We start from the raw sequence: 13,611 nt of genomic DNA, 5'->3' as shown, positions 1-13,611 counted from the left end.
CCAGATGGGCAAACACGATGACGCATAATTCCATTCAAAGCCGAACAATAATAATAACCGGCGCAATCTTCCGGATCAGGTCTTAAACCCACTGCAGTGCATCTGTCATTATTAGTAGGCGTCGGTACGGTGCGATTACCCGTATCAGGTGCGGCACTCGTAGATATAATGCTCGCCATTGTAGTTGTAGTTGTAATTCCAATTGGCCTAGTTACGTTTCGACAGTAGTAATCATCGAACACTTCGCCATCGGCACAACGATAAAGCGTAGGATAGAGCACGCGTTCATCCTGATTCCACAGTGTCTTGCAAATGTAAAAAATATTCGGATTACTTGGCCAAGCGTGCGCTTCCCCAGCATTCTCACAACGAATCTGACGACTCAAACAAACCGGATCATTCAGTGTTAACGAACATTGACCAGTCGCCGCATCGAATGCCTTATCTCCGCCACATTCCACAGTCGCCGCTACCAAGGCAGCGCCCGCAAAATAGCACATGTGATATTTCTGACAATCGTAGGGATCGGGAAAGAAACCATACGAAGTGCATGGAAAATTGCCCTGTACGGCAAATGGATGGCAAGGCCCCGTCATATTGCTGCACATACCCAGTCGTGAATTGCAGTAGAAACCCCGATCCGTGTCACACGTTTCGACCGGAATGTTTACCCAGCCGCTAGAATGGCGGACGCACATTGATAATAGCTCACACGATTCGCATATTGCACCGGCTGATTGGCGTCCCTCGCAGGTATTCGTCTCACGCGGTTCTATGAGGCATAGACTGGACGATAGCCAAGAAAGCCACAAAACACTGGAGAACTGTGGGGAGTGGAAGAAATGTGCATTTGTGTTAGTTGTCGTGGAAAAAAGGTTAGTAATATATAATTGAGTTTATCGAATTTAATTATAATATTTTGTTTTGAGAAGGTTTTATTAGTATTTTAAAATATTTTAAAATGCTTACTGCAACAATCATAAAAATGGAAGGAGAGACTAAATACATTTTTTTTTTCAGATTATCAAAAAAATTGAGGATTTTCCTAAAAAATATGTATTAAGATTTACCCTAGCTAAACTGATTTGAAAATATTTTGCTTTCGTTGGTAAAATTTGTTAACATTTTTATGAAGACCTTTTAAGCTTAAAGTTTTCTATCGTTCGCGGTAATTTTTTTAGAAAAAAAAAGTTTAAAAAAATTATTTATTTTCAGATTTTGAGACCTAAAAGACATGCACATTTTCATTAAAGTGCATCACCTTGGCTAGGTCGATTTGAAAATACCTCCAAAAACCTCATTATTTTGATTTCCTTGATACAATTTTTAAAAATTTTTATGCAGACCTTTTAAGCTTAAGCTCTTCTATCATTTGAGGTGATAAAAAAAACTCTTTTAAAAAATTTCTTTTGTTTATAAAATTCTCTCTAGCTCACATACATCTTAAGTACCAGGTTGCACGTGCTTTTTAAAATTTTAAGCTTTGGGTATCAAGTACTGGCCATTAGGATAGCTAAAAAAATATATTTTGGAAATAGATTAAAAAAAAAAATTAAATTTTGATATCTATAAAGTAAATTTCTTACTATAAAATTTAGGTGGCAACCCTGGAATGAATAGTACATATCTTGGGCGTGTATGTACTGTGTACACAAATGTACATATAAAAAAATGCTGATTGAAATTAACAAAATAGAAATTTGTATTACATAGAAGCGTGCAACCCTGATCGAAAATATTTTCGGACCAAAGTTCTCAACAATACCTTTCATTGCGATGTTTTAGATTAATTGTTCAGAATCGAAAATACGTGGCAACCTTACACTAATATCCTAAATTAATGTTAAAATAATTAATAACATTAAATTGCTTTCGTGAAAACTGGCTATTAATAATTCAAATGGAAAAAAGTACCGATTTTTTGTACGGAGTGTGATACACCCTAATGTACATACACAGTGTTAAAATTGGTAAACTGTTTTTTTTTTTTGAAAATACTGTAAGAATCTACTCTCAATGCAGAACGAGATTCTCCCTAATCTTTTAAAACTTTGACTTTCATAATTTAATTTTTTGGCTAAAATAAAAGATATTATTTTGCGACTTTTCGGTATTGCCGGTGTTTTATTTTTCGGAATCCTCCGGGATTTTTCGGGACCTTTAAGGATTTCTTCAAGTTTTTTCACGATTTTTCGGAGTTTCTAGTTTTTTATATTTCGGCACTTTTCAAAGTTTTTTTTGCTATGTTTCAGGATGTTTTAAGATCGTTCGGAATATTTTTGGGAGTTTTCGTTTTTGTTATTTGTTACTTGTGGCCTAATAATAATTCATATTCAGCAATTTTATTGAGCTATAAGCTGTTATTTTAATGAGTTTTCTGCATTCTTCTCGTTTTATTTTTGGGAATGTTTGGGAATTTTTCGAAACCTTTCGCGTTTTTTTTCGGAAATCATCGCGATTCCTGATCCGTTTGGAAAATTTGTGTGGAACAGTTCGGAATGTATCCGGACCGTTTCAAATTATTTCCTGTTGTTTTGGATTTTTCAGAATCATTCCGGTTTTATTCAATAATTTTTTCGGGATTCCTGATATTTAATCTTTTGGAAAGCTTCCTAGTCATTGCTGAGCGAAATATTCATCCAGTTGCTGATTCGGATGTCGATCTCGCCAAATGGTCAGATGAGTTTTTATTAAGTTTTCCTAGGAACCCAGCGTAAAACAAGTTCGTTATGTTTTCCAATACAATTTAGTCGAGTTAAAGTAGTTTGAGGGCTGACCAATGCCTTGTGTGCAGTTTGACTGTCGCTACATATACGTAAACTCCTTCATATCCACTTATTTTCCACAAACGTTAACCATCTAGGATTACACGTAAATACTTTACTTTCGAAGAAATCTGAATAATGACTCCTTCAAGGCCAAGAAGAACAAGGCCGTCCAACCTTCTCCTAAAAGTGAAGGCCACAACACTAGTTTTGGTTGGGTTAGCGGACAGTCCATTCTCACTACATCAGATGTCAGTGCAAACAATTGACAGGGAAGAGACTGTAGTGAGGCAGGCCACATCACCTCTGTAGACTTTGACGTAGACATTAGAGCCGTTAAGTTTGACCAGCAGGCAATAAGTTATCAAGCAACAGAGCAAGGGAGAAAGCACACTGCCCTGAGAACAGCCTCTATGAACTCCGCTCCTGACATATTGATCGCCTTCTGCCTAATCCGAATGACCCACTGCGCGAGCATTGAACGTATACAATTTACCAGCACCGAAGTTGGCATTGCCAAAAGCATTCTCAATGCGTACGAAAATGCCCAAAGCGAATTCTTTCCTAGTGATGACGTTGCTTATTTTGGATTTGCAGAGCCGTCTCACAAGATTGCCGCGCCTTTACCAACTTTGGGGATAAAAGCGTCGTCTATAAGTCTCCATGATTGTGGTACATCTCGACCAGAAGCTCACCACATTTGCTAAGTACAAAAGTTAGGATACCATCCGGACCGGGCGATTTGAAGCTATCTAAAGATTCAGTTGCATAACATCTCCTCTCCTGTCGAGGGAGGGAAATGTGACCCATTATTATAATTATTAAGGATAAAGCACTGGGACCTTAAGCTATTATGTCACAGGAGGGCTCTGGGCCGATGAAAGGGGTTCCCATATTCGCAAGTTTATCATCGGAAATGTCGTTTCTTTCAATACCAATATGTCCAGGAATCCAAAGAACCCAAAGTCGACTGATCAGACCAAGGATATTTAGCTTTTGAAGGCACTCCATCACCAAATTAGAGGTTACCTGATAAGATCTGAGGTCATTAACAACCGCCTAGCTGTCAGCAAATATCGCTATATCCTGACTCTGGTAGTTGTGAGTGCCACTAAAATGCTGTAATGCGTAGCCAACACCCGATTTCCAGGGAAATGAGTCTCCAAAATAAATGTAAAAGCCTCACTTCTGGTCTCCCTGAAGGAACTATCAGGCCTCTTGAGTGAACCCAGCTTAGCGGTTTGGTCTTTTTTAAGTTTTTTATACTTTTAGAGGTCTCACATAACAGTTATGGTATTTTGCTAGTGCGTTTTTCCCCTGCTGGCAATTGAATATAATATTTTTATGAATCCTTTTTCTAAGTGATATTTCATAGAAGGAGAGTACATTTCACGTCTCTTTCACAAATAATTTTTTAGTGCGTGAATTTCCGACAGGGTATGTATGCGATAATTTATATCTCTTGCCACGTATGGTGCTTACCAAAATTAATGAATGTGCACTACTCATGATCTTGTTTTTAAAATCAAAGTTATTATTATTGTTTTTCAGATTTTGCGCTTGTATTTAGAAAAGCAAAATTTGCGCACGATTTCCTCTTTTCGCCTTTAAAATAACAACTCATGCACACTTTGTCTCTGCTATAAATTGTACGTATCACAAATTAGAACTTTATCAATTATAAAAATATGTTTCTCGAACTCAGTAACAGTTACTAAGAATTCGTTCTGTTAACATCAAAGTCTTTCACTATTCTGATAAAACTTCTTTCAAGCATCCCAAATAAAAGCTCGATACCGCAAAAATGTGTCATCTTATTTTGATTGATAATTGTATCATACAGTACATACACTAGGCGACAAATGAAAGTGTACGCCTTGTTCTAATATAATATTCACAATTATTTTCATGAAACATTTTTTGTATTAATTATTTATGCAAATATAGTTCATTCTATAATATAAACCATATGAATCAAAGTTTCACACTTTATATAAATTTTACAAAAATAAAAAAATTTTCAAGAACTTTTAACTCAGAATTTCTGTAAAATTTTCGAGTATGCAGTTTTGTAGCCCATGTTTCAAGTCGGTAAAAATAGATTTGGATCATGCGAAAATTTTCAAGAAATTCTGAATTAAAATTTTAAAATTTTGATGAACATTTTTTAAATTTTGTGAAATTTGGATTAATAGGATTTATATTACGGAATGAGCTATATTTTCATAAATAGCAAACGCAAAAAATTGTTCATGAAAATAATTGTGAATATTATTTTAGAACCAGGTGTACACTTCCATTTGTCACGCAGTGTACACAAATACCTTTGTGCATATGAAGCAGATTCGTCATGCTCTTTAACTATTAACTTTTTTAAACGCTATCAGCATACCGCAAGCAGTCTAATGTAGAAGTAGCTAGAGAAATCTATATAGCAACTTTCAAATGCCTGTAAATGTTGATTTTGGCCAAATTACTTACCAAAAGTTTCGCAATGCTTAGCTCCATTTTTCATGTAAACAACAAATAGTGGCCAATGTTTACTTAGTGAAATATGTATTTTTACTTAATTCTGTAAATAAGAGATTCTTTATTGGCAATAAATTACCTTTGAAGTCATGAACGGTGTCTCTAAGTGCTGTAAATATATTAAGCACATAAACTAATATTTACGCACAGCCGAATATCTGAGAACTTCTCAAGAGTCAATAAATCATTAGCTGAGTTTTCATATTTTTCTTCTGCTTGGTTTGCGCTTTAACTGCCTAAGCGATTTTGGCCTAGTCCAATAAAGTACGCCATTATTTTCCCTTCTACGCCGGCTACCGCAAAATGGAAATGTCAAGTGAAGCCTAGTTCCTATCCGCCTGATCTTTTCAACGCAGAGGAAGCCTTGCTTGCTGATAGGAGATACTTTGCGTTTCCATCGCTCACCTCCAGGTCCGCTGGCTTTACTTCCATATCGATGGTTGAGTGGATGATGGACTTTCCTCGGCAGCCAGTCCGAAAAGGTCCTAACTCAGAAAACTCGCCACAAAGCCAGGTGAAGTGGACAACACTCCGACTGGGAACTCTAAAAGATCGGACTGGGTATCAATACGTCCGAGTTAAGAAAGGCCAAAAATTTGTCAAGGGGAAACTTCTGCGAAACTGTAGAAAGTTATCATGCATCATCTCGATTTAGGCGAATCCACGCGAGGAGTTGAGCCTCCCTTGATTTGAGGGGGCTTTCATAGTAAGAGCCCTGACTAAGCTCGGAGTCGAGGGATACTTACTTAGGCTCATCTCTCGTCTGCTGCAGGACAGAACTGTAAAAGCAGAATGCCTCTCAACAGCGTAAAGTAAGCACAGGCTTCCCGGAGGAAGGCGTACCTTCACCCTTTCTCGGTATAGTCGTGATAAACGACGTCCTGCAAGTGCTGGAAAGGAGAGAGTGCAAGGTTTTTGCATACGCGGACGGAGTTGCAGTCATCGTCAGAGGAAAGTTCTCTGTATGATCTTATGCAAGGGTACCTGAACTTGGTCACAAATTTGTCTGCTAGCTGTGGACATGCTATAAGTTCTGGAAACATGGAGCTCGTACTATTCACCATGAGGTATATATATATATATATATATTCATGTCCAGCTTCCCTAAATAGGGGGTGTTTCCTTTGTTCGCTCTGACAGGGTCAAGTTCTTGGGCGTGATCCTGGACAGGAAGTTGTCGTGGAAGCCAAATATTGAGAAGACATCGGTCGCCCTTTAGTGCCTTAAAAATGCCATGAGAAAATACAGGGCCTTTCTCCAAACGACAAAAAAAAACCATAATGAAGCCAATCATGTTACAGAGGGTCTATTCTTGTTAGAAAGCTAGAGCGCGTGCAAAGGACGGTACTCGTTGGAATCAGCGGAACGCTCCCAACCACTCCAAATTCAGCGCTCTAAACGGTATGCTCAGCGTCGCACCTGTTGACATTGCGGGCAAACTAGCGCCGGTTCGCTCAACCATTCGGCTCAAAAGCTCTGGGTTCTCTTTAAAACAAGCGTACGGGCCCTTGACGATTCTAAAAAGATTCGACTTCCTATCTGAAAGATTGGATTGGCAGTCTCTGAAATAAAGGTACGATAAACATCTTCACGGGCGTGTCGAAGCTGGGCGGGAGAGTCGGTGCAGGTGTCTAGTGTCTGGAACTCTCAACAGATCTTATGATCAGACTGCCAGATTTCTGCAGCGCCTCTCAGGCATAGGTGGCCGCTGTTAAAGCGGAAGCCGATTAGCTGCTCATTAACTTTTAGCCGGGGGAAAGGGTGGAAAATATCTACTCTGATAGTCCAGCAGCAATCAGAGTGCTGGTGGAATGCCTGTCCTTTCTCTCAAGTGCCTCGGAATATCTTCAAATCAAGCTAATTTGGGTTCCAGGACATAGTTACATCACTGGAAATTAATGAATTGGATAGGCAGGGTACCCTCGAGGCCATCACCTTGGACAGGGAGGGCATAGGAGCTTCGTTGGAAAACTGTGGCCTGCTACTGGATAAATGGGATTACAGTCGGCTCAGCGAGCGCAGCAAAGGGTATAAAGTTGATACATACAGAAGAGGAGACAAGACACCGCCCTGCACCGTGCCCGTTCCAGCAGATCTACTAAGCGAAGTAAGTTGCGTTCACAGTCACCCTGTATGTCAACATTTGGTTCACGATTGTCACCAACGAGCGATCCATGCCTAGGTCCGTTAGTGACATGGTAATTGTATCGGGTAAAAAGTATGTTATTAACTACGTTTTCAATATCTAGGAATGCTATCAGCGGATGTATATGTATAAGGCTAGCGACTTTTCAACAAGCGATACTCAAGACAGACTAATTTGGATGATAGGCGAAGTCTTTTCCGCCTTGGGTATAATGACCATATCTGATCCCATCTAGCGCTTAGGGATGTGGTTAAATATGAGAACTCGTCAGATAATTTTATGCAGCCAGTTCGACCTGTACTCTATTGATTTATGCATTTGCATCGCTGCGAGACCATCGCGACCTGTTGATTTGTATGTGTAAAAAGTCCCTTTTGTCTATATGACCTCGTCTAGGGTGATCAGATCCTTGTTAGGAAGTTGACCACTGGCCCTAAGTGGTTTGTACGAAAGAAAGTGTATTTTCAAAGAAGGCCGAGGTTCTGCTCCATCGTCTCAGTCAAAGAAACATCAGACTTCATCAAGCAGCTTGACGTTCCGCGGTCTGAACCGGATAAGATGCTCCTGAGTGCTGTACCCTCCGAGACAGCGGCGGTTTTCAGTTTACCTTCTGCTTCAGTGCTTCAGTAGTGACGGCGTTGGCACCTCTCGGTCGTGCGTTAAAGACATACGGACCAGTCTGTACTAATCTTAACCCTTATATTGAGTGTCTCACAATAGAAAGCTTTGATATTAATAATACAAAAAATGTTTTCCTAAAGACGAGCTGACCAAAAGAACCAAAAACATTCTGATGCTTAAAAAGCCTTTTTAATCATTTCTTTTAGTGAAAAGACAGCGACGTAAATTAAGTTTATCCATTCGATTATATGTATGTTCATATGTAAGCTTAAATGGGTATCAGTTTGTGTGTATAGATTCGACGAACTCATTAGCAAATTACGACCCTGAACCAATTTTGAATATGTTGCACTTTATCATTATTTTATTTGCAAATAAAAAAAGTCTATAATTAAATCCTAATATAAAAGATAATATTATCAAATATATTTCGCATAATTTTATCAATGCTAATAATTATTGCCCTTGGGTGGCTGAGTATATAAACCAAATTCGTTTCCTTAGGAGTTCAGTCAATTGTTAAACCGCTTTGAATTAAAAAAATAAAAATTTGTTAAATATTTGCCAAACTCTAAAACAATAAGCAAAAATGAAATTTTGGTGTTTTGTATTTGTAACGGTACGTAACAGAATAAAATATTGATTAACCACTGACAAATTAGTAGTATTTATAATAAAAAAAATTCTACCCCACAGTGCTGCGCCTTCTCACTTGTGGCCTCGCAAACTTGTTCAGATTCCAGTGTGGATTTTATTTGTCGCACGGATCTAAATGTGGGAATCTGCTTGGAGACCGATGCACAATCAACTGGCGAAATATTAATAAATTGTGCAACTGACTTAACGTGCAATACTCAGAATCCAATGAATGGTTGTGTTAGTACGGCATCAGCATCAACGGCAACTTCAACCACCAGTACGCGCGGCACTTGTGTGGATAACTTATTGAAAAAGGCCAAAAGCAATTGCAGGAATTACTATAAATGCCTTAAGGGTGCGATTAGAACGTATACTTGCCCAACGGGAACTTGCTTTAGCGATGATAGAAAAGCTTGCATGATCGGTAGTTGTGACAGCAGTGGTGATTGTACGAGGACATAAATAATGGCCATGACTATAATTATAATTAAAATTTTGCATATTAATGATAACATGAATCAATATAGAATTTTAGCTATTGATAATTAATTGTGACAAGGTTATTTGTTTTTATTTTCAGCCGCATTAGAGTTACATCATTGACTTTTTATCGTTGTTTTTTTTAGATAACGCTACCGCGCCAAAGCTTTTGCCTGATTAGCGAATGGGGTCGAAGTTCTGTTATCGTATTTTAAAGACTGCAATATCAGCGAAGACCCCAAATCCTACTAGTATTTCAGCGCAATGCACTCTTTAATTCATATACAAGTGAGGTGGTGTTACCAGAGCAGCTGATTTTTCGCGACTTTAAGCTAGAATCTTAATTTGGTTGGGTACGAGTCTGTTTGCAATGTACAAACCAGAGCTAAGAGAAAAGAAATGCTAAGCTGCTTCAACCAAGAATTGCAATTACAAACAACAAAGGAATGCCCACAAGGAGCTATAGTGTTACCTCTTATGTGGAGCCTTGTACTGATGAATCTTTTAAAAATATTCTCTCTACACTGACAGGGATATGCGGATGATAGGTTATAATTGTCAGAGAAGAGTTCGAGAGCCCGCTCTGCGTTAATCTACAAAGGGATCTAAACTTAATGAAAGGCTTATCCGTCAGAGTGGCTCTTAATACCTTTACTAGAAGAATTATTATTTCAGGTAGGAGGAATATATGTACATAACTTTAAGTGAGGTCATTGTCAACGTCGCTACGTACTGTGAAGTATCGTAGTCTAATACAAGATTTTAAACCAGACCTACGAAAACTCTAAAACACCATCAGGTAATGAAGCAGGCATCTGTGAGCCCAGGATGGGACTATCTGTACCTATAGGAAAATTGACGAACAATTTTCAAGCGGTGGGGTACTATCTAGTGGTTAAATCCTCTCTAGTTATAGAGTGCATTGGAAAATTTAACGCTCTTTTTGAACATAATGATATCCGACTGCTTTGAGAATCAGGTTATAAGAGCTAGGGAGATACCACGAGGAAGCGAACGTATTAGCCAAGAAGGCAGTGACCTAAACTTCTACATATAGTGCTTAAGCTATTCCTAGCAGTAGGTAATGAGACTGACAGAACGACATTGGCGAAGCATCACAGGACTTCACCAAACCAAAAGGTTATTCGGATGTACAATCTGAAGAGACCTAGACTTCTAATTTACCACCTTAAAGAGAAACTACACTTTATAACAAGAATCCTTATCAGCAAACTGCCGAGTAAGAAGACAACTGTATAAGTAAGGGATATAGTTAAAAAACTCCCTTGACTTTGGGTCTCAGCATATTCCTTGAGTGTGAGACCGCTTCAAGACTCTATGTGGCCAAAGAATGAGCATCCCCACAAGCTTTACTAAATTTTCTGAAAAATATAGGATGAGACGAAGTGTTTTGAATAGTAGCACAATATATCCATTGAGTCGCAGTGCATACAACTTTTTAATACCTGGCTCTCTAGGAGTAGTAGTTTTCACGGTTTTCACAGTATCTTCCGCGGCGAAGCCTTGAACTACTGTAATCGCGTCTATCGCTATTGGGAGTACAAATGTAGGTAGATAGATATGTTTCAAAATTAATTAAGTAGCGAAAGGTACTAGTTGTGCGATTTCTTAATCTGGCATTCTTGTTGAGATAAAAGTAACATTGGATACGAATTGCGAGTTCCAAAAACTTTAAAAAGAAAGTACTTGGCGTCGGGCTTAAATAAGTAACATTAGTAAAACTTTGTAATTTGTTTGAAATACACGCAGATCCCCCGGTAAAAAATGGGCAATACTTTATATTTAACACTCTGGCTATGGGTATGTATTTTTTTTTTGCATAAAAATAAGTATTTAAATACTTAAAAAATATTTCAAACATACACGACTATGAATTACATAAGTGCACTTAAAATTTCTACTCCAGTTTCTGCTTACCACCTGCACACACTCCTTCGTACAGGCGAGGCACCGGCATAAAGGTCAAGGATCTACTGCTGCCACTACTATTTTCCAATGTCAAACGCCTGGCTACTTTCCTGATCCATACAATTGTCGAAACTACTATCAATGTCAGAGTGGCGGCACGTATACGCGTTATAAATGTGGTTCACGTCAACGTTACTCCCTACAAATGCAATCGTGTGCATTGTCCTCTAATGTAGTGTGTTATGATCCCGCATTTCGTTGCACAGCCGTGGGTGATCAGGGCGCCTGGCCCGGCGATTCGCGCATATTTTATACATGTCAGGCTAGTGGAAGTGATGGGAGGTTGCAGCCAGTGCTATTTAAATGTCCGGACGGTACCTCGTTCGATGGAGCTGCGTGCGCATGAAGGATGAAGTGAATGTGAAAAAAAAAATAATGAATAATGGAGAGAAATAAAAGCACATTTGGTTTGTAGGTTTGAAAACTGAATTTCCAGTTGAATTTTTATTCAATAAAAAGCATTGTTTTTGTGTAAAAACCAATAATAGTAAGAAGAAGGCAGATAAAAGTGATGGCATTGAGTAGAAATATAGAAACTGAAAAAGTGAAGAAAGTAGTAGAAAATTTGAAAAGTTAGTGGAAAGGTAAAAAGTACCAGAAGTCATAAAATAAGTTGGAAACTAATTCAAGAAGAATAAAATAGTGAAGAAGTTGAATTAAAGAAAAATGGTAAAAATATTTTTGAAAGAAAAAAAGTAGTTGGGAGAACATAAGTATGTAGTAGCAAAATATTTAAATTAAACTGAAAGAAATACAGAAAAAGAAGTAAAGCCTTAAAATGGAAATAAGAAAAGCGCATTGAATACAAAAGAAAAATAGAAACAAAAGTGCAGTAAAATTAGAAAAATGTAGCAAAAATTGAGAATTAGCTGAAAGTGCGAGATTTGTACATGCTTTAGTAGATCTAGAAAAGTTTAGCAAAAAAAATAGCTGAAAGTGCGAAATTTAAAACTTTTGGTAAAAATGTGTAGGAACTGTATCTCAACCAAAAAGGCATAGTATAAAATAGTAGTAGTAATTTAAGAAAAGTAGTTGATACTTAAACGGCAGTAGCAAACTCAAAGTTCTTTTTATCTGAATAAAAAGTACTCGATTTTTTAATAAACCGTTAATGGTAGTAAAAAACTTGAAGTCACGAATATAATAAAATTAGATATGTGTGCAAGTTGTGGCAGTAAGAGAAAATCAACGCAAAAGTTGAAATTAACCCAGAGACCAAAATATGTAGTTACTCAAAGACTGTAGCAGAAAGTTAAAAATAAGTAAAAATTTTAATAGCAATCCGAACACAAAACAATTGGTGACAGTTAGAATTGTAACCGGTTGTAGGTAGTTGAATTTAAGGAAGTGGTAGAAAAATTACGCACTCGTTAAAAAAATTCAAAACCAGTTGCGAAAGTTAAAATTCGAGCTAAACGATGAGGCGGAGGTAAAAGAAAGGTAGTATAAATAAAAAAAATAGTAGTAGAAAAATGTACGAAAAGTAAAACGCTGTACCAAACAGTTTCGAAATTTAGAATCCAGAATAAAGTATAAAGACTTAGAAGAAAGGTAGTAGATTTTAAAAGGAGGTTGCAGTAAAAAGCTACAAAAAACAAAAACAGTTGGAAAGTTAGAATAAATTATAAAGACGTAGAATAAAAGTGTTAGAATTTGACAAGAGATTGTAGTAGAAATCATAAACCAGAAGTTAAAAATATTGAAAAATAGTAGTAGATAAAAATGACCGGAAGTAAAGGAGCGCACATTTATACAAAACTCGTATACAAATTTCTGTAAAATTACGAACGCATTTGTTGCTATACAAGTCAGATAAAAAGCAGTAGAAACCATAAAATTTGTGGAACTTATTTAAAAAAAAAACAATATTAGTGAAAGAGAAGGAGTTGAAAACAAATAGAAACCGGATTAAAAAAAATAAAAAAAAAGGAGTAGAATAAAAATAGTAGAAAGAAAAATATGTTACTCAAGTACATAAAATTTGGAAGGAAGTAAGGAATGATATGAGACAAGTTGAAAAAAGAAATAGAAAAAGGTATTAAAATGAAAATGTAGTCAGAAAAGGACGTTTGTAGAAATACGAGAAAGGAAGCAGAAACTAGAAATTAGTAGTAGAAAAAATTGACCAGAAATAAGAAATAGTACACATTTATATAAAACTTATTACTAAAAATTACGTATTTTTACACAAGTCACTTAAATCTAATACACCAACGCCGCGGTTCAATCATCGCATTCGCGCACAACAGGATGCAACACGATCGACGCGCCATTACAGCCCGTACGCTCGGATATGAAATCATGGAAATTGCTCTCCAATGCCCACATGAAGCGTTTGTGACCTGGGAGCACCTATAAATAAAATAAAATAAAATAAAATAAAATAAAATAAAATAAATAAAATAAAATAAAATAAAATAAAATAAAATAAAATAAAATAAA

At 37.1% G+C, this 13,611-nt stretch overlaps 2 protein-coding genes across 2 annotated transcripts in view; both read right to left on the bottom strand.

The window, feature by feature from the left end:
* Positions 1-5,273, bottom strand: LOC118747177 (peritrophin-44-like; the record flags this gene model as incomplete). Its single annotated transcript, XM_036481167.1, is given in 2 exon segments — positions 1-824; positions 5,247-5,273. Coding segments are annotated over 2 exon segments (851 nt in total), but the record flags the coding sequence as incomplete, so codon positions are not given.
* Positions 5,274-13,350: 8,077 nt separating this feature from the next.
* The window catches only part of LOC118747176 (major royal jelly protein 1), a 16,534-nt gene continuing 16,273 nt past the window's right edge, over positions 13,351-13,611 (bottom strand). Inside the window, exon 4 of the mRNA XM_036481166.1 lies at positions 13,351-13,521. Within this exon, the coding sequence (XP_036337059.1) occupies positions 13,393-13,521 (129 nt within the window). The 3' untranslated portion in view covers positions 13,351-13,392. The remainder of the gene's footprint in view (positions 13,522-13,611) is intronic.

This window comes from Rhagoletis pomonella, unplaced genomic scaffold (genome assembly GCF_013731165.1).
Source record: "Rhagoletis pomonella isolate Grant_MI unplaced genomic scaffold, Rhpom_1.0 Rhpom_scaffold_00011, whole genome shotgun sequence".
NCBI classification, from domain to species: Eukaryota; Metazoa; Arthropoda; class Insecta; order Diptera; family Tephritidae; genus Rhagoletis; species Rhagoletis pomonella.
This window is presented reverse-complemented; position numbering and strand designations above follow the sequence as displayed.